The 19,780-nt window shown below is 39.2% G+C and overlaps 1 protein-coding gene and 1 pseudogene across 1 annotated transcript in view; one reads left to right on the top strand and one right to left on the bottom strand.

Moving 5' to 3' along the window:
• RSPO2 (R-spondin 2) overlaps positions 1–19,780 on the top strand; it is a 143,100-nt gene that overhangs the window by 58,306 nt on the left and 65,014 nt on the right. The window contains exon 3 of the mRNA XM_036338698.1: positions 18,374–18,562. Coding sequence (XP_036194591.1) covers positions 18,374–18,562 — 189 coding nt within the window. The remainder of the gene's footprint in view (positions 1–18,373; positions 18,563–19,780) is intronic.
• On the bottom strand, positions 16,411–17,549 carry LOC118670989 (annotated as a pseudogene).

Below are 19,780 nucleotides of genomic sequence, written 5' to 3'. Positions count from 1 at the left end.
CAATCCCTGAGCCACACCAGCTAGGCTATCCCATAGTTATTAATTCACAGAGAGAAAGGTTGCATTGGTTTGTCAGATGACTTAAACGTCCCCGTTAGTAAGTGACTGAATGTTAGGAAAATGTTGTACAGGACAGCATGAACTCTAGTGCCCTGTCTCCTTTGTGGAAGGTGGTCCTCAGAGGCCCGGTGGCTGCTCTGTGAGTGAGGTGGGTCATGTGCTTGACTGTGGAGAGTGGTGAGCAGAAATAGAGAGCATTTGCCTGGTTAATGGAGGCAGCTGCTATACAGCTCAGGCCAATGGTTATCGAACTGGAATGGGGGCCATGCCATCTGATGGTTCTAGAAAAAGCCAGAAAGCTGGATTTCCATTAAAAAATTTAGAGGGAAAAATGTAAGTAGTATTATCTTGTGCATATCAGTTTCTCAGTTCTGACAATGGCTTTGTGATTATGTAAGACAATTACCATATTCTTCAGCAAGTGCATGCTGAAGAATATAGTGTGCAGTATTGTGATGTCTGCAATTTACTTTCAAATAGTTTACCTAAAATATATGTATGTATATTTCATTCCTCTTTATCTACAGATCTATGTGTATATAGAGACATAAATAGAAAAAAAATGGAAAATTATGTGGTTTTTTAAAAAAAATAATGAGGTTCATTTTTATATAACTTATTCTCCTGTTTTAATTTAGAAACATTGACTGCAAACCCAAAACTGCTTCCTTCCAAACTTTTGAAAATATACATTTCTAATGTTTTAGATTATACAGTCTCTGTGCTCCACTCTTAAAAACCCCACGGCACCATCATAAATTTCCTATTTTCAACAAATGCCTCCTGTATCCCAGTTAAGTTCTGAGAGGCTCCTTCTGTCGTTTCTGCATTTGTCTGGAAGTGGCACTGTCAGTGAGCCAGGCCAAGGCTTACCAGACGTACGGACCCTCTTGTCTTTCTATTCTACGAAACTATGCGCACATCGCTCCTTGGGATAGCCTCCTCCAACTGGCAAACTCCTGCTTTCTCCTCAGAACCCAACTCATATTGCCCCCTACTCTTAGCTCTCCCAGGATAACTTAGAGCTCTTTCCGCACTATTCCAAGCACTTGGTGCCATGCACATAAAATACAGTTTCAAAACCACAGCACCTTGAAGGATTCTCCCTGAACAAGTCTAGGCTAAGTTGAGTGTTCATACAGTTACAGATTATTGTCCACTGAGTAAAATCCACGATTTCCTACTAATATAAACAAACAAGCAGACAAACAACTGAGGGAGAAGGGGATCTCTCTCTAATACTAGAATGCCCTGTAACGAATGGAGAAGGAATAATGGCACTAGAACACCACCTTTGATAACAACCAGAATACGAGTTGATTTACAAGAATCATCAATGAATACCAAAACAAGTGTGTGGAGTTTGGGGGAAGAATAGGCTACTAATACAGTCTTACTGCATCTCTTCAAAAATTACTTGCTATAGAGGGAAAACAGTGACTTTACAATGTAGACACCTGGCAGACATTCTCTTAACCAAGAGATCGAAGTTAACATCACCAGTAATACAACCAAACTCATCTTGTGCCACCTGATGCACACAAAGAAAGGACACAACATCATTTTACACATTTCCCTCAAAGTGCATGACCAATCATGAAGGAATGTTAGACAAACCCAAATGGACATTCTCTAAATACCTGATCCGTTCTCTCCCAAAACATCAAGTTCAGGAAAGAGACTGACCAGGTTAAAGGAGACTAAAGAGACAGGACAACATGATGCAGTACATAATCTTGGATGGGATTCTAGTCTTGGAGAAAAATGGATATAAAGGATGTTATTGGAATAATTGAATATGAGCCATGGATTAGAAAAGAGTAGTGTATCCATGTGGCTGATATAAGACAATGTCTTTGTTCTTCGGACATACATAGTGAACACTGACAAATTTAAAGATAAAAGAGCATAATGTCTGTAACTTGCACTCAAATGATTCAGAAAACTAGTGTATGCATATATTTGTATACACACAGAATGTCTATGCACATAGCTATGTCTGTATACACACATAACATCCTATATAATAAAAGCCTAATATGCTAAGTGTGCAGTCGTCTAGTCATTTGTTCAACCAATCAAAGTATAATATGCTAATGATATGTTAAGGCTGCTCAACCGTTTGCTATGACATGCACTGACCACCAGGGGGCAGATTCTCAATGCAGGAGCTGCCCCCTGGTGGTCAGTGTGCTCCCACAGAGGGAGTGCCGCTCAGCCAGAAGCTGCACTCATGGCTGACTAGCTCAGCGGCGGTGGTGGGAGCCTCTCCTGCCTCCATGGCAGTCAGACATCCCCTGAGAGTTGGACTGTGAGAGGGTGCAGGTCAGGCTGAGGGACCTCCCCCTCCAGTGCACTAATTTCGTGCACCAGGCCTCTATATGTATGTCTATAAACACACCTATGTCTGTATACACATGCATTTTTGTCACTTTTTGAAAGAGACCAAATACTATTTAGTGTCCCATTAACATTTGTGTAGTTTGCCTGTGGCTTCCAGGGCGTAGAGGGAGTGGAGAAGAACCATGGTCAGTGAGCAAATCGCTCTCTTCTTCGTGTCAGTCTGTCAGTCCATACCTCCTTCCTTTTGCACATCTTTCAAGTCTAGTTGCATCCTTTGCGGGCCTTGCCCAGCCTTTCTAATTACATAGGTATGCCTGCTGCGCTGCTTCAAAGGCCCCTTGGCCAGGGCAGGCTCTGTCTTCAAAGACGGTGAGGAGAGTGGCCCATTTGCAGGAAATTGCATGGTTTGGGGGTGATTTTTTTTTTTTTTACTTTGAACTTGTCAAGTGGAGATTCTTATTTACAAAGTGCTGGTGCTTTGCTGTATGCCCAAATAGTTTAAGACTTTCCATTTATAATTCTGAAGCCTTCTCTCTAACCTACACCAGAAGAAACCTGTAACAGTTTCCCCCATTATCTTTTTTTTTTTTTTTTAATGAATCAGCTGTTCTATCCTGAAGTGCTTTTGTGGACAACACCTTAATTTTGTTGGTTGAGATTTTATATAGTCCTAGTTATGTTAGGAAAGAATTAGTATAGTACTCTTAGTGGCTAATCATCAAAAGTAAACCTTGATTATTTTGCTGTAGCTAAAAGCAGAACAAAGCGGCAGGGAGCAAATTATGAGGGCACAGCCTAATGAAAGAATGTTCTCACAGTTTTAATCATGGTACAGTGCATTTCCCCCCACCCCCTGGGTGCTATCCATATATCTCTTAAGGGAGAAATAGCATGGCTTTTAAAAACAATTGATTTGAGAGAGAAACATCGATTTGTCCCACTCATTTATGCGTTCATTGGTTGATTCTGTATGTCCCGTGACCAGGAATCAAACCCACAACCTTGACCTGTTGGGATGAGGCTCTAACCAACTGAGCTACCTGGCAGGGCCAGAAATAGCATGGCCTTTGAAATCAGAGGTGGGAGCTGGATTCACATTTGTCACTAACAAACTATATGACCTTGGAAAGGTTTCTTAAACTCTCTGATCTGTTTGTTTATTTTGATAAACAGAAATTATAAGTAATAAGCATTACTTTCATAAAGTATGAAATCATGTAGCCTGCAATTTGATACATGACACGTTCCCCAAAGTTCATTTTCTTTTCTCCCTCCAGCTCATTTTTACCTTCCTCTTTTTCATTTCTTCTTCTGAATAGACAGAATTTTTTTTAGAATAATAATGGTTAAGGAGCTAGATTTCAAAGTAGTTCTAACGTATGAATTGTTGTGAAGTTAGCAAATCAATAAAGCGTGTACTGAAATCATTCTGAGTTTCGTTAACATATGTGATATATTTTTTTTTAACCAAGTGACCTACACTGAATATAATGATACTTTCACTTTTTTTTTTCATCAGAGTCTATTCCTGAATAACTCTTGCATAACAATCTTTGTCAACCCTAAGGGTTTGTTATTGTGTTTTTCATTAAGGCAACTTAAGCAAAATTTTATTATCTTTGTTTGAAGAAACCTTTTTCTAGGACAGTAGCTCACAGAGGGCTCATTCTCAATTTTAAAACAGTGGTCTGACCCCTGGAAGTTTCCACATCTAAAACACATGGGGCCTTTAATCTGGTTAGTTATGACACGGATTCTTCTTCAGGGCTGTGTTTATGACACCAAACAAGCCATCCAGTTTCCTTTCCATTTATTGTTTTAAAATGAAAAGAGTGGAAGAAGCAGGAGTTGGCAAACAAATTTCTATTCTAGGAAATAGGCGGTATGTGAGGGGTGGTCGAACAGCTTGTACATGATGGGAATATACGTTAGGTAGACTCCATCCGATCCCTCCTTCCTTTGAAAAAACAACTTGATCTTTGGCTAGGCAGGAGGGGGAGATGTTTTCCTATGGGCAGTGGGGTAGGTCAGACACTATGGCACTTATGTGACAGTGTTTAGGAAGTACGCAAACACTATTTGGGAACAGTGTTAGTATAACAAGTATTTAAGAACTTTATGGAGTAAATACCTGGCTCTGTGAGCCCCTTGTTTTTTATATTTAAACTAGGGGCCCAGTGCATGAATTCGTGCACCTTTAAAGGAACCGTGGACCGTGAGGCTAGGGTAGGCACAGGGGCGGGTCTTGGCCAATCCTCCACGCCCTGGCCCTGGTTCCTTGTCTGCCAGCAGCCCCGCTCCCACGCGCTGACAGTGCCTGCCCCGCTCGCACCTGCTGAAGGCTCAGACTGACTGGGGTTAGCGCCAACAGCGGGTGTGAGCGAGGTGGGCACCGTCAGTGGCTGCAAGTGGCAGCTGCTGCCCCGATCACCCCTCAGGAGCAGGGGGAGGTGGAGAAGCCCTCAGGGCTGGCAGCCACTGCTCACACCCGCTGATGGCACCGAGCGATTGGGACTGGCACCAGGCACTGGCAGTGGTGTGAACGGTGGCTCTGGCAGCGGCTGCAAGAGGGGCCAGCACTGGCAGTGGTGTTAGCGGTGGCTCCGGCACCAGCAGTGGGTGTGAGTGGGGCCGTCGCCAGCAGTGGGTGTGAGAGGCGATTGCCGGCCCCAATCTCCCCTTAGGAGCAGGGGGAGGTGGAGAAGCCCTTGGGTGATTGGGACTGGCAGCCACTGCTTGCACTCACTGATGGCATCGAGCGATCAGGGCCAGCACCCGGACGCTCGCAGTGGGTACAAGTAATGGCTCTGGTACTGGCAGCAGGTGCAAGTGCTGGGAGGGACCGTGGCGCATGGGAGCAAAGAATTTTCAGTAACCACCAGAGGCTCACCCTGATGGCAGCAACCGGCACCCCGCCTTGGTCTGGTGCCCCCACTCACCTGCTCCACCATTCCGCCGCAGCCGACACCTGCCATGTTTCATGCATGCCCCCTGGTGGTCAGCACACATCATAACAGCTAGTTGTTTGGTTATCCGGTTGTTGCACTGTTTGGTCTATTTGCATAGCAGCCTTTTTATTATATAGCATAATTGGATTATCTCCTTATGTAAACATGCATGGTTGTGAACATGGTGGTTTCACGATCTTCAGAAATGTATATATTTGATTTGCTCTTGTTGGAGTTACCATTAGCAACAACAGTCTGTCAGCATTTCCACGGGGTCTTTTAAGTATGTTGGGAAAGCCCAAGCCAGCCCTTGGCATGTGTAATCCATACGACACAGCAGTTTCTAGCTACGGCTTATAGGATCGCATGCATTCTAACTAGAAGCTTACTTTTCTTTTGGCATTAGAACAGTTTCCTGGAGTACATTTTTTCTCTTTCACAGATGTAAACAGGTGGCTTATTTTATACAACATAAGATATGATTTTTTCCCTTGTTTTAAAACAACATATATCTTAGGGAAAATGAGCAGTCTCAAACCGTCTCCCCCCCTCCACCCCCCGATTTTATCAACTAATGTTACTGGTGTCAGCAGTTGCAGAAGCTGAAGAGCACATGATTCTGGTGGCATATGTTGCCTGCTTTCATAGCTTAGTTTTGTGATGAGAGTGTTCCCCCCCTACCTATCAGAACTAACGATAGTGTAGGGATGTTCATTAAGATTTGTTTTTGTGTCAAAGAGTTTGTAGGAGGGACCAAAGGAATAATTCTTCTAGGGTTTGGCTTCCAGAGTGAGTGTTAATTAGGAAAAATTCATTGTTTAAGGAATTGTATATGCTAAACTGAAGGCTCATGATTGTAATTTTTTAAATCAGGGTCTATACATAGCTACTTTTTTGTATGTGTGTCTTGTCTTTCTACTTGAATTTGGGTATTAGCCTGTTTCTGAAGAATTTCTGAATTCCGTTTAATTTATTTGAATTCTTTTGCTCTACTTGAGCTCCTCACTCTGGTACCGGCTAGGACAGCCGTGGGCAAACTATGGCCCGCGGGCCGGATCCGGCCCATTTGAAATGAATAAAACTAAAAAAAAAAAAAAAAACTGTACCCTTTTATGTAATGATGTTTACTTTGAATTTATATTAGTTCACACAAACACTCCATCCATGCTTTTGTTCCGGCCCTCCGGTCCAGTTTAAGAACCCATTGTGGCCCTCGAGTCAAAAAGTTTGCCCACCCCTGGGCTAGGAGGTAACTGACTCTTGATCAGTGCATAGAACTGCTGTCACAGTGTGATTTAGCACCTCTCTGAGTGCTGAGCCCTGAGGACTAGGGCCTGATGGTGCAGATAGAAAGCACTGGAGTCTCTTTTATCTTTTTTTTTTTTTTAAATATATATTTTATTGATTTTTTACAGAGAGGAAGGGAGAGAGATAGAGAGCTAGAAACATCGATGAGAGAGAAACATCGATCAGCCGCCTCCTGCACATCTCCCACTGTGGATGTGCCCGCAACCCAGGTACATGCCCTTGACCGGAATCGAACCTGGGACCTTTTAGTCCGCAGGCTGACGCTCTATCCACTGAGCCAAACCGGTTTCGGCAGCACTGGAGTCCCTTACATTGCAATTGCTGTGCATTCAGAAGCTCTGGGGCATCTGTGGCTCTCACCACCAGATGTGCAACCTACATCCGCTTCAGCTGCTTACGTTTAGGGTGAACTGTGTTGAAGGAATACTGCTTTGTCTCAAGGTAAAATGTGTTGAACCAAAGTTATTTTTCCTCTAATGTCTGTAATGATTGTTTGTTTTGGTACTTGCTTTCAATCTCCTCCAGGTGTTTTTTTTTTGAAGTTTTTATCTTGAAATTTAAAAAAATATATATTTTTATTGATTTCAGAGAGGAAGGGGGGGGGGGAGAATGAGATAGAAACATCAATGATGAGAGAGAATCATTCATCAGCTGCCTTTTGCATTCCCCCTACCGGGGATGGAGCATTCAATCTGGGCATGTTCCCTGACCAGGAATTGAACCACGACCTCCTCATTCATAGGTTGACGTTCAACCACTGAACCACACTGGCCAGGACCTTGAATTTTTTAAATTTTATTTTTCTACTAGAGGCCTGATGCATGAAATTCGTGCAAGGACCTTGGCCCCCGCTGCTGTGGCAGCCACCTCTGCCTCGGTCCCCACCCATCGTGGTGGCCAAGGGCCTCTGCCACCTCTGCTTCGGCCCCTGCCCGCTGTGGCTTTGTCCAGAAGGAAGGACGTCCGGTCTAATTAGCATATTATGCTTTTATTATTATAGATTACAGTTTACATTCAGCATTTATTTTGCATTGGTTATAGGTGTACAGCACAGTGGTACAACCAAATACTTCACAAAATGTTCCTTCTGATATTTCCAGTACCCGCCTGGCACCGTACGTACAATCTCCTCCAGTTTTGCAGACTGTCTTGGATGTTGATGATATGTGTGATTTGTTCAATGAAAAGCAGAATGTTTAGCTTGTTCTTGATAGATCTGTTGTGCCCTCAAATAGACACATGTAAGACTCTATCCACATTTATTTTGCAACCATATCTTGGTTCATCTTTCCTTGATCTACAATTATTGAGTATTCTGGGCTTCCCTGGGATATCTTAGTTAAATCAGACTTGAAGTTTTCTGCTTTCCCATGTTGTGTGCAAAGTATCCTGTCCAGTGAGCCACACTATGGCCATGGTTAATTGTAATTGTAAATGTACTTCTGAGGTGTGCCCATCTATAAAGATTGTGGCTCAAATGGTGCTGGCACTGCAGAGTAATTAATTAAAAGTGTATAATTATGATAATTTTCTTCATGTTTTTTAAAAAATCTTTATTGAAAGTATTACATATGTCCTGTTTTTTCTCCCATTAACCCCTTGTAGCCCGCCCCTAGCACCTCCCCCCCTTTTCCCCCTCCCCCTGCCTCAGGCCTCCACCACCCTGTTGTCTGTGTCCATGGGTTATGCATATGTGCATACACATTCTTAGGTTGATCTTTACCCACCCACCCTCACCCTCCCTTCCTCTGAGATGCCACAGTCTGTTCCATGCTTCTGTGTCTCTGGATCCATTTTGTTCAACAGTTTATTTTGTTCATTAGATTCCACATATGAGTGAGATCATGTCATACTTGTCTTTCTCTGACTGGCTTATTTCACTTAGCATAATACTCTCCAGGTCCCTCCATACTTCTTTTTTACTATTGCACATGTTTTGTTTTAGAAGATAGTAGCACTTCATGTATTAAAAAATAAATCTGTGACTTTATTAACTCTCTTCCTTCATATTTTAAAATCTCCTAGTAGCTTAATTTGAGTTTTCGTAGGAGAAGCAAAATCATCCTATTAAAGACCTTTAATCCTGTTGTTATTAACAATATTCATTTCTAGAGATGATTTCCATATTTTGAGGGACTTGTAAATTTTTAGAAATATTATTTTCTCAAGGAATACATCTAGAGATAAGGATATTTTTCAGGCTTCATTCCTAATTAACATATTTTAGGTGCGTAAAATGGTATTATTAACTAATAACATTTTCAAACCAATTAATAATGGATTTTTATTTTTATTTATTTATTTTTTTTAATAATGGATTTTTAAAAAAATTTATCTTTATTGTTGAAAGTACCCCCTTTCCCCCCATTAGCTCCCTCCATCCACACCCTTGCCGCCCCCCCCCCCCCCCCCCCGGGCCTTCACCACAATAATGGATTTTTCAAAACTAGTACTTGGAGGTTAGTTTTGTAAGCTTTTTATCTAAAAGTATTACCTATTGAAGAACTTATGAGAAAAGAAGAAAAGATTGAGAAAATAATTGTTTAATTATAAAAGTTCTATAATTTTGGAGTTTTTGGTACATTTATCCTTTTTATGCTCAAAATTTTTTCTAGATTAAATTCATGTTAATTTAGTCCTCTAAAACTTTAATGGACATGTAGAATTGTATCTCTGTTTATTAACATTGTAAGTTTTAACATTTATTTTCTGTCTAGGGCATGATGGTGAACATCTAGAATGTTAAAATTTGTTGTAGGTATCAACGATCAGATTACATGTTTTATGGTGATAGTTTCTATAAATACTTATAATTTAATATGAAACTAAGCAAAATGTCCTGAGATAGGCATTTCTCATTTTGGTCAAATCTTGTGTGGCTCAATTCATGGCCTTGATTACTTAGTTGAGTTTGAGTGTGGTGGTACACATGATTACAGGATTGTACTTTTACCCCAATGTTGCCAAGCTCTAGTGGGAGGATCTATGCCCAAGTTGATTTGTCTAAGATCCAACATGCAAGTTCCTATTATTGGTGCCACAGATAGGGTTTTGGTTTTTAATTATAGGTCTTGAATTTATAATTGGGCAGAGACAAACATTAGCAATTTTATGATAAGCTGGATCAGTGAAGTTCATAGTGATTATTAATTTTTAAAAATCTGTTGAACTTGTAACGTTATCTAAGCAGCAAATATGGAGTAAGGCTACGATGCCAGCTGCCCAGTGTTCAGTCCCATTATTTTCAATATGAGAAATCTGTGCCTTTTGTCAGGAATGGATGCCCTCACTTAGAAGGAATTTAGATTTCTTCTTGCTTGGCCAGGGCTAACTCCAGAAACAGGGGAGCACTTTTAAAAAGTGTTAGGATTATATTAGAAACAGATGGGCATGCAACACCTACACAGAATGCTCTCTGGAATAACTGAATTTGATTTAACAAAGGATCAAACTTAAAATACCAAGATTCATAAAACAAAAACAAACTCACTTTGCAATTTAAGAGGAGTCAAAAGTAAAAATTTCTACTAATGTCGTTTTTCTCTCTTGATGCTCTTGTTGGTGACATAGGTATTGTCACCTGGTTTCTGCCTCATCATTTGTCTTGTTTTCTATATCCACACATTCCTTTGGAAATGTGCGTGGATTTGTGTTAATACCATTAAACATCATTTTTGAGGATTTTTCATGTTTTGAGTGATATAGTTCATCTTTAGAATTTTGGGTGGGTCTAGTTTTAGAACAGTGTTTTGGTTGGAATGATGAGGCTCTGGGTCTCAGCAGGCTTTAGGGTAGGAAAAGTTGAAGCTTACAGAGAGAGCAAATAAACATGTCATCTGAGCTGGGAATTAAGATCTGTTTATTCATCTGCACACTTGAATTAAATCTCAAAGCAATAGGCAGAGCCATTTGACTTACTACGATCCTGACAAAATAAATTACCTTGGTCATGTTTAAAGGTCTATTCTTGCCTGACTTTAGATACAGAGATTGGTGTAGTCACCATATTACAGGTGAAGAAGTTTTTGTTAAATTGTTAAGTTATTGATTTACAGCAAGGAGGCTACTAGGGTACTAGACACTGGGCATGGTTAGTTAAACTAAAAAGTCTATTTGAGGTTTGGAGCATGAAGCTTCAAATTGCAAATCCTGCCCTTCAGCATTGAGGAGCACTGTTAATGACTGAAGAAGATTGGGGGAGAGGAAGAGAGAGCACTTAGGTTGGGTGTGGCTCACGTCATGACGGTTTAAGAGAACTCTTCATCTGTAGGGTTATAAAGATATCTAAGATAGAGACTCAGGTAACTATTCCCTAATTCATTTTCATTAAGCCAGTCAAGGTTCAAGTAAATAAAGCAATGCTTTTAATGATTTAAGAATACCTTTAAAAAATGTGAAGAACAATTTGTTGACTCTGAAAGCTTTGTGATCAAGATGAAAGTTGGCATCTGATACATAAAAACAGAACAAAACAAAAAGCCTATCATTTGTGTTGATTCTCCTAGTTCTGTAATTCTCTGTTCTCCTATGGAGTGTGATTTATGGTGATAAAGAGCCTCTTGGGTTAACTTCTGAACTGAAAGTAAGGACGGTTTCAGCTTTAGATTGTGATGACTGTGGTCCAGAGAACCTTCGTAAACCTGCTGCTATGTATGTAGATCTTCCAAAGCCTCTCTTTACTTATGAAGCTAAGTTTGGGATTTGGGTAACCTTGATATTGACTTTTCAAATCTATAGTTAAACTGAAGATCAGAAAGCGGTCAGCAAACTCCTCCTAGACGTGTTCCTACTTAAAGGCTTTCTCTTTCTCAAAAGAGTCATAAATTACTTCTCCAAATATCATGCCATGGGGCCTTTCTGCTAGAGGCGGGCTCTGTTCTTAGACAACCTTGAAAGTTACAATGAGTTGGGTTCTCCCCAGTTTCCATCTCCTCTGCTAAAGCCATTTCATCCATCATTCAGCGACTGGATATTCCCAGTTCTGTTCCTCTCACTCAGCGTTCTGCACTTACCCACTCCTCTCCCCAGTCTTACCCCTTTCTTACACAGAGAAGTTGAGCTGTATCCCAGTTTTTGAAACTTACAGGCTCACTCCTTACATCCTGCTCAGAACACCAATAGCAATATTAGAATAAAACCTTTCAGAAGGCAGCTGGAGAGATTGTAAATAGTAGAGGCTATTTTCAGATAGTTGAAAATGCTCTATAAACAGACCATAATGATCTCAGAGTAAGGTGTAACAGAAACCCTTAAATAAGTATAAAAGCAGAAATAGAGTGTAGAGTGAAGTAGAGAGAGGTGGGTGGGGGTTGGGTTGCCCTAAGTAGATCTAAGTGAGAAAAGGAATAAGGGCCTGGTTATGAGACTAGTGAACTCACAAGGATGAGGGTTGGAATTAAGTCACTAGTAGGAGACATTATCATGAAAGCTAGAGGAGAAAGGAAATTTTCAGCAGTGACTCAAGCTACCAGAGTTGTGAGAACCAGGAACTGAGAATGGCGTCTTACTGAGGATTAGGAAAGTGGTTGTGGTCTTTGGAAATGCGGTGTTTGGGATAATTGATGGGTGGTCGTGGCAAGTAGAGGCAGCAGATAAAACCGATGCTTTAAAGAATATCAGAGTGATATTGATCTGGTTCATCACTATGAAAAGATGTTCACAACTTAACTGAAATTGAGCAAGTTATGTAAAGTCTGATCACAGTGATGAAAAAATACAAATCACACATTGCATATATATGCATACATAATATAAAGGGTTATCTGGAAAGTTTGCCAAATTTTATTAGGAATTATTGCCGAGGAGGCGAGTTTTCATCTGAATGGATTATTTCTTCCTCCACTATGGCAGATTTTAAAAATAAGGCAGTAAATGAGAAATAATTTGGGAAGGGTAAATAGGTTTGCAAGCAAGAGAATGTCCATGAAATAGATTCAATATGCAGAGAAAAGCAGTTGAACAATTGATAGAACAAAGTTTTGGAATAGATGGGAAAAAGTAGATCTCAGTGGCCAATTCAAGATCTTTTATTCAGTTGAGTTTATTGGGGTGACGTTGGTTTGCAAAACCATACAGGTTTCAATTGTACTACTCAATAAAACATCATTCGCACACTGCATCGAGTGCCATCGCCTCCGATCAATGATTCTCTCTCATCATTGATATTTCTATCTCTCTTTTCCTCTCCCTTCCTCCCTAAAATCAATACAAATATTTATAAAAAATAATAATATTGAATGTAAACTGTAGTTGAGCAGTAAAAATTTTCAATAAAATTTTTAAAAATTTTCAATAAAATTTTTAAAAATTAAAAATGTATTTTATTGGATTAATATTAGAAGTAAATAACAAGATGGGAGAATTGGATGAAGGTGGTCAAAATATACAAACTTCCAGTTATAAGTACTTGGGATGTAATTAATATATAATGTGATGACTATAGTTAACACTGCTGTACAGTATATTTGAAAATTGTTAATAAAAGAGATCCTAAAACAAAACTATATATATATATATATATATATATATATATATATATATATATATATATATATATACATATATTTTAATGGTCCTGATCCTGGTCCTGAGTGCCTTTATTGATCCCTTCCCTGGGAGGTAGACTAAGCCCTGGTTTTGGGATCTCCCTGGAAGAGAGGCTATAAGGCCAAATCAAGGTCAAAAGCGGGGGAGAGCATCTTATGAAACTGCAGTCTATATGGATTTGCTACAGGTAGCTATAGGTAGATTGGATGTTGAATCCTTATAAGAAAAGGAAGTGTGTGGTATACAGTGTATTTTGTTGTATTGCTGCTAGTATGAATACTTATTGCTTGATATTTTTTTTAATGTAATAAAGATTATATGTAGAGCAAATAGAACGTAGTCTCAAAGCTAAAAGTTTCAATAATGGATGAGTTTTCTATTCCTTCTCTTATGTCTTTCTTTTGTAGGTTAACCCAATAAAATGAAGTCACTGTGACATTATATATCTTGTTATATTTATGACCTTGCTTGGTATAGTAATAACTAAAATTATGTAAATTTTTTACATTTTAGAAATTATACTGGGATTTCAAATTGTATCATTTCTGAATTTTATATCAGGACTAGAAACAGTATTTTGTTTCTTTTTCAATTACTAGGTGTAGTGAACTTCCTAAAGCTCATATATCAATTATCAGATGCTATTTCTACACTTACTTACTGGTAGTACTATCCACATAATCCCTCCAATAAGACATTTCTGTTTTGTTTTGTGTGTGTGTGTTTTTAAAAAACAACATAAAAATAAAGATTAGGTGAGAATTCAATATAGTTTATGAATCTTCAAATGTGATGAAATTATAAGTAACTACATCATCCTTAAAGTTATTGTGTATAACATATTGTATTATAATTTACTTATAAATTATACACATTATTTATAAAAATGCATAGGTCTTAAATGCACAGTTTGCTGAGTTTTGCAAATACAGGATGGGGCAAAAGTAGGTTTAAAGTTCTTTATATGGGAAATAATACAATAGTGAATAAATAATGAAACAAGAATAAACTGTTTTTTCTTTTACCTACTTTTGCCACAGCCTTTATATATGTTTTTTAACGTATATCTAATCAAGATTAGAACATTTCCATTACCTCCTGCAGTGGGTTAAATAGTCCCCCAAAGACCCCCAGCTCTTAATTCACGTCCACCTGGAACCTCAGAATGTGCCCTTATTTGAAGACAGTGGCTTTGAAAATATAGTGAAGGTAAAGATGAGTATGAGATCATACTGGGTCCAGGTGGGAAACAGGAAAGGATACATACAGTTATGTAGGGAAGGCACATGTGAAGATGGAGGCAGAGACTGGAATGATGCTGCCACAAGCCAAGGAACTCCTGGGGCCACCAGAAGAGGCAAGGAGTCCTTTCCGGGGGCCCTCGGAGGAATCTGGCCCTGCTGACACCTTGATTTCAGACTTCCAGTCTACAGGACTGAGAGAATAAATTCCTGTTGTTGAAGCCACATCTTGTGGTAATATGTGAAGGCAGCTTTAGCAAACTAATATACCTACCAAAAATCCCACCATAGCCCTTTCCAGTTAGTCCCCAATCCTCAAAGGTATTAGTCACCATGGATTAGCTTTATGGGCCCTTGATATCAATATAAATAGAATTATTAGAACAAACACTTATTTTTCCTTTTGGTCTCGCTTCTTTTGCTCCACAAAATGCATATGAGTTTCATTTATGTTTGTGGTTATACTGATAATTTAATCCTTTATATCATTAAAATTCATATTAAGAATACTAGAGGCCCGGTGCACAGATTTGTGCACTGGTGGTGGTGGGGGGGGGGATGGCCTGCGGGAATTGGCCTCCTGTGGGAGCACCACTTATCCTGGTCAGCCAAGCAGTGCTCCCCCTGTGGGAGCGCACTGATCACCAGGGGGCAGCTCCTGCGTTGTGCGTCTGCCCCCTGGTGGTCAGTGCACATCATAGCAACTGGTCGACCAGTCGTTCTGGTCATTCCGCCTTTCAGTCGCTGGGCTTTTCTATATATAGATACCACAATTTTCAAATGTTTACAGACATTTGGATTGTTACTTCCTACTCGTTTTTTATACATTTATTTTATCTGTTTGTAGCCACCCTGGTTTATAAGTTATGCATTATTCTTTTTGTACTTGCTGTTTGGAGTTTTAGCAAGTACATTTAATGTTACAAAGTTTAATTTATATTGGTCTTCCTCACTCATAATAACAGAAACTTTAATTGCTTTAACTTTGCTTCCCTCAAGTCTTCCATTCTATTGCTGTTGAATATAAAACATGTATTACTTTTAAACCCTGAGGCTTAATCATTGTTTTTGAAATTGTTACTTTTATAGGTACACCACCATTTTTCTCAAGTGGTTTGATCATTATTGATTATTACAGTCTACTTCCTTCTGGGTTCCATTTTATTTTCCCCAATGTATACAGTTTATTAGTCCTTTTAGTGAGAGTTTCTGATTAATAGGTTCTTTGCCTTTATTTTGGCCTCATTCTTCCACTATCATTTAAGTGCTTATAGAATTGTAGTTTGAGAATTTTCCCCCAGCCTGTTGCAGATAAGATTCCACTAACTACCTAACATTGTTTCTAATGAGGAGTCTTCTAAAAGTCAATTTTTTATTCGTTTCTAGGTAATCTGTTCCCTCTGGTTTGATTTCCTTCTTTAAATATAAATAGGCTATGTTCAGATGCCAACTTATGCTTGCTGATCTGCTCAGAACTGATTTTATCTGATTTTATCATTGAATAATTCATGTATTTCTTTAATTCTGGAAACTAATTGGCCATGATCATTTTGAATATTATGTCTTATTCTCTTTATTTGATTTTGCAATACCAAATAATCATGTTTTGGAGCTTTACCATTTTTTTTTCTTTCATGCGTCTTACCCTTTTTACATTTCTGCCTTTATTTTGTTGTGTGCTTCAGTTCTTTAAACCTGTTTTCCAGTTAGCTCCCTCTCTTCTACTTTGCCATGTAATCTGTCAGCTCTAGAGTTTTCATCATTTTCTAATTTTTGCACATTATTTTATGATATTCTGTGATTTCTAGTCCTTATTTTATCTCTTCAAATATCCTAAAGATACTCATTTAAAAGTCTTTTTTAGATTGTTCTGTTATTTCTGACTTTTTTTTTTTTTTTGCTGTTTGCCTAATAAGTTTATTGTCTCTCTGAAAAATCTTCGTAGAAAATTGTGATTTGGTTTATCAGCTCTCAGAAGCCCGTTCCTGAGCTCTGAGGAAGCTTGCTTTCTTCTGAGCTACCTGATCTTTCTTCTGGGCAAGAGACATTTTGGGATGGTTCCACCTCTTCTTTTTAACTTCTTTCTTAGGCTTCTTCTCATAGACTGGATTCTCTCGTATAGCAGCATGAGCTTTCTTATACATCTCTTCCATCATGTCTGGAGTTACGTTGTTCTTTATGTATGGAGAGAACTGTTTCTTGTAAGCATCTTCATCTTCTTCCATTAGATAACGCATATAATCTGCAACATTTTGACCCATTATGTGCTTCCGATGTACTTCTGCATTGAATTCCTTGCTTTCTGAATTATAACCAGGGAATTGTTTGGTACTGTGAGAGATAGGCCTCCATCCTCAGCTCCCAAAAACTTTATTTCCAGTAGTAGTTCTGGCAAGCCCTGCATCCAAATAGCAGGTGAAGGCACCAGGTTGACCATCAATGCTCTCCACGTTGTATTCATGTCCAGTCAACTCCACCTGGCCTTCATAGATCTTGCCCAGGCCAAACCTATTAAGAAGCCTGCAGGCCAGCAGCAGGCCAGTATAATATGCTGCAGCATATCTTGTCAGGCCAGCTTTCACACCATACTTTGGGAGTTCATGAGCATAAGCTGCACAAACTATCATATCTCCTTTTATACAAGCATAAGCAATATGACAGTGATATCTCTGTTGGTTACACGAACTATCATCCTGTATTTATTTTTATCCTGGATTACCAAGTGTTTCTGGGCATAGTAATCAGTTTTACCCTCTCATCATCTTCTGAATTTCACTTGGTATCTCTCGAAGTAGGCCTTATTCTATTTTTTTAAATGCTCTGAAAGCTACTTTATTTATTTTTAATATATTTTATTGATTTTTTACAGAGAGGAAGGGAAAGGGATAGAGAAACATTGATGAGAGAGAAACATCGATGAGAGAGAAACATCGATCAGCTGCCTCCTGCACACTCCCTACTGGGGATGTGCCCACAACCAAGGTACATGCCCTTGTCTGGAATTGAACCTGGGACCCTTGAGTCCGCAGGCCGACGCTCTATCCACTGAGCCAAACTGGTTAGGGCAGTAGGCCTTATTCTTGACAACTTTCACAAACCCCATCCTGCAGAAGAGAGACCCACGGTCGCGGCTCACCACAGACCTGTAGGCCTAGCCTAACTCGTCTGACTCTTTAGGGGTGAAATCTCTCTCTCACCAAGACTGATGACTCTGTCTCACAGCAGTTTGCCTGTATGTGTGACTTGTTCATTTTGTTAAGGTGGTTTTCCATGAAAGCCCCAGGTCTCAGGATTGTAAAAAATTTAAGGTAGTTTCAGATTTCTTCTTCTTCTTTTTTTTTTTTTTTTTTTTTTTGGTGGGTTTTACTAGATTTGGACAAGTTTATATGTTAACCTCTTGACCTGGGCGCTCCATACTACATCGATCATTTGGGCTTGGATCCCACTCTTGGATGTCTTGCAGATGTGGGTACTTATTTCTCATGGGTTACATTTTCCCTCTTGTCTGCTCACCCTCCCAATGCCCCTAATCCAGGGTTGGAATCTTCTTCTCTGGCCAGTTGGAGCGGGAGCTTCTAGGATTGTTTCATGGATAAACAGCCCTCACAATACCAGCTCCTCATGTGCACATTTCTTGGTCTGGATTCAGGACCTTGCCATGAGGTCTTCCTCTGTCTGGTCTAACATCTCCACAAGCCAGTCCGTTTGAACTTCTGGCCTCGACTCTGACTCTGAGTTTCCTCTCTGTTTCTAACTTTGGCTGTGCATTAATCATTTTCTTGGGGGTGGCAGAGGTTATTTTGTTTGGATTTTCTATGTGATGAAAATAAAGAAACAAGAGATTCTTGTCTACACAGCATATCGTATTGACCAGCCTCATCCAATTTACATTTAAACATGCTTTCTGTTTTTTTTTTTCTTTTACAGCTAGTTATGTATCAAATCCCACTTGCAAGGGTTGCTTGTCTTGTTCAAAGGACAATGGGTGCAGCCGATGTCAACAGAAGTTGTTCTTCTTTCTTCGAAGAGAAGGCATGCGCCAGTATGGAGAGTGCCTGCATTCCTGCCCATCAGGCTACTATGGGCACCGAGCCCCAGATATGAACAGATGTGCACGTGAGTAGTTGGCTTTTGTCTACCCTCTTTTACTATTTATGCAACTTAGGGAGGTTAAGTTGAAATATTTTACTACAACAAGGATATATCTTTAATATGTAAATATTAAAGAAATAATGTAAACTTCAAATTTAAAAAATTGGGGTGAGGTAAGAACACTTTACATATATCTTTTGTGGAGAAATATATTGCACACACTTTTTAAAGAGTATCTAAGTATTTTTTTTTATAACAGTCATCTCAATACATAAGCTGATTAGGCAGATCTTTGTAAGGCTTATGCAGCACTTTAAAAAAGAAAGAAGAAGAAAAGGAACTTAAATACCTTTTTTACTGGGAACGTTTTTTCCAGTTTACCCCACAGTATTTGTAGCTTATTTTCCCTCTTTTGCCTGAGTTTGTAATACCTTATTTAGTCTAATGTTACTTTAATACATTCATTTTGAAGTTCTGTAAAGCACCATGACTGATAAAAGATATAACTAAAATATTTCATTTACTTCAAAGTATTCTAACTTTAACAACTACAAAAAAAGCTTATTAAGAAATGGCATTTTTACATACATATATGGGAATGCAGGTGCAATGTTTCATCTTTTAATCCAAAAATCATTCATAGAATACTACAAACATAGAAATTAGAGTTTAAAAAACGAATGAGATATCAAAGGAACATCCATTTCTTTAAAGGAGTTCAAATTCTAGGGAATAGAGGGGATAAGAGGAACATGGAGTGAAATGAAAGGTGGGTAAGAAGTTTGATCATAATTTAATACACTGTGCTAATCAGCAGGCAACCAGTGTGCTATGGGAGTGATTTAATGATCTCCCATTAACACACTGTGTATATGACTATCAAACTAGTTGAGCTCTTTGGATAAGAAGAGAGTTTGAATTGTATTATCCAACTATAATATTATTTTGGACAGAGGCAGAACTAGTGGAGGGGAGGTTAAGTAGATTCTAGGAAGAAGGAACCACACATGTAAAAATAATGTGTTTGGCATTTTGGTAAAGCATCTTGTCCTACATTGCTGGACCTTGGTTGTCCTTAGTCCCTGCTCATTAAATGTCTTGTGTGCCCTCAAATCACTATGACAAGCAAAAATGTCCCCAAACATTTCCAGACACCTAGGAAAGCAGTACCATCTTTGAATGAGAACCATTGAGTAGTATGTGCTTAATGGGGAGTGTGGTTGGAATTGGGGATGGAAAGTG

This window comes from Myotis myotis, unplaced genomic scaffold (assembly GCF_014108235.1).
Source record: "Myotis myotis isolate mMyoMyo1 unplaced genomic scaffold, mMyoMyo1.p scaffold_m19_p_16, whole genome shotgun sequence".
NCBI classification, from domain to species: Eukaryota; Metazoa; Chordata; class Mammalia; order Chiroptera; family Vespertilionidae; genus Myotis; species Myotis myotis.
This window is presented reverse-complemented; position numbering and strand designations above follow the sequence as displayed.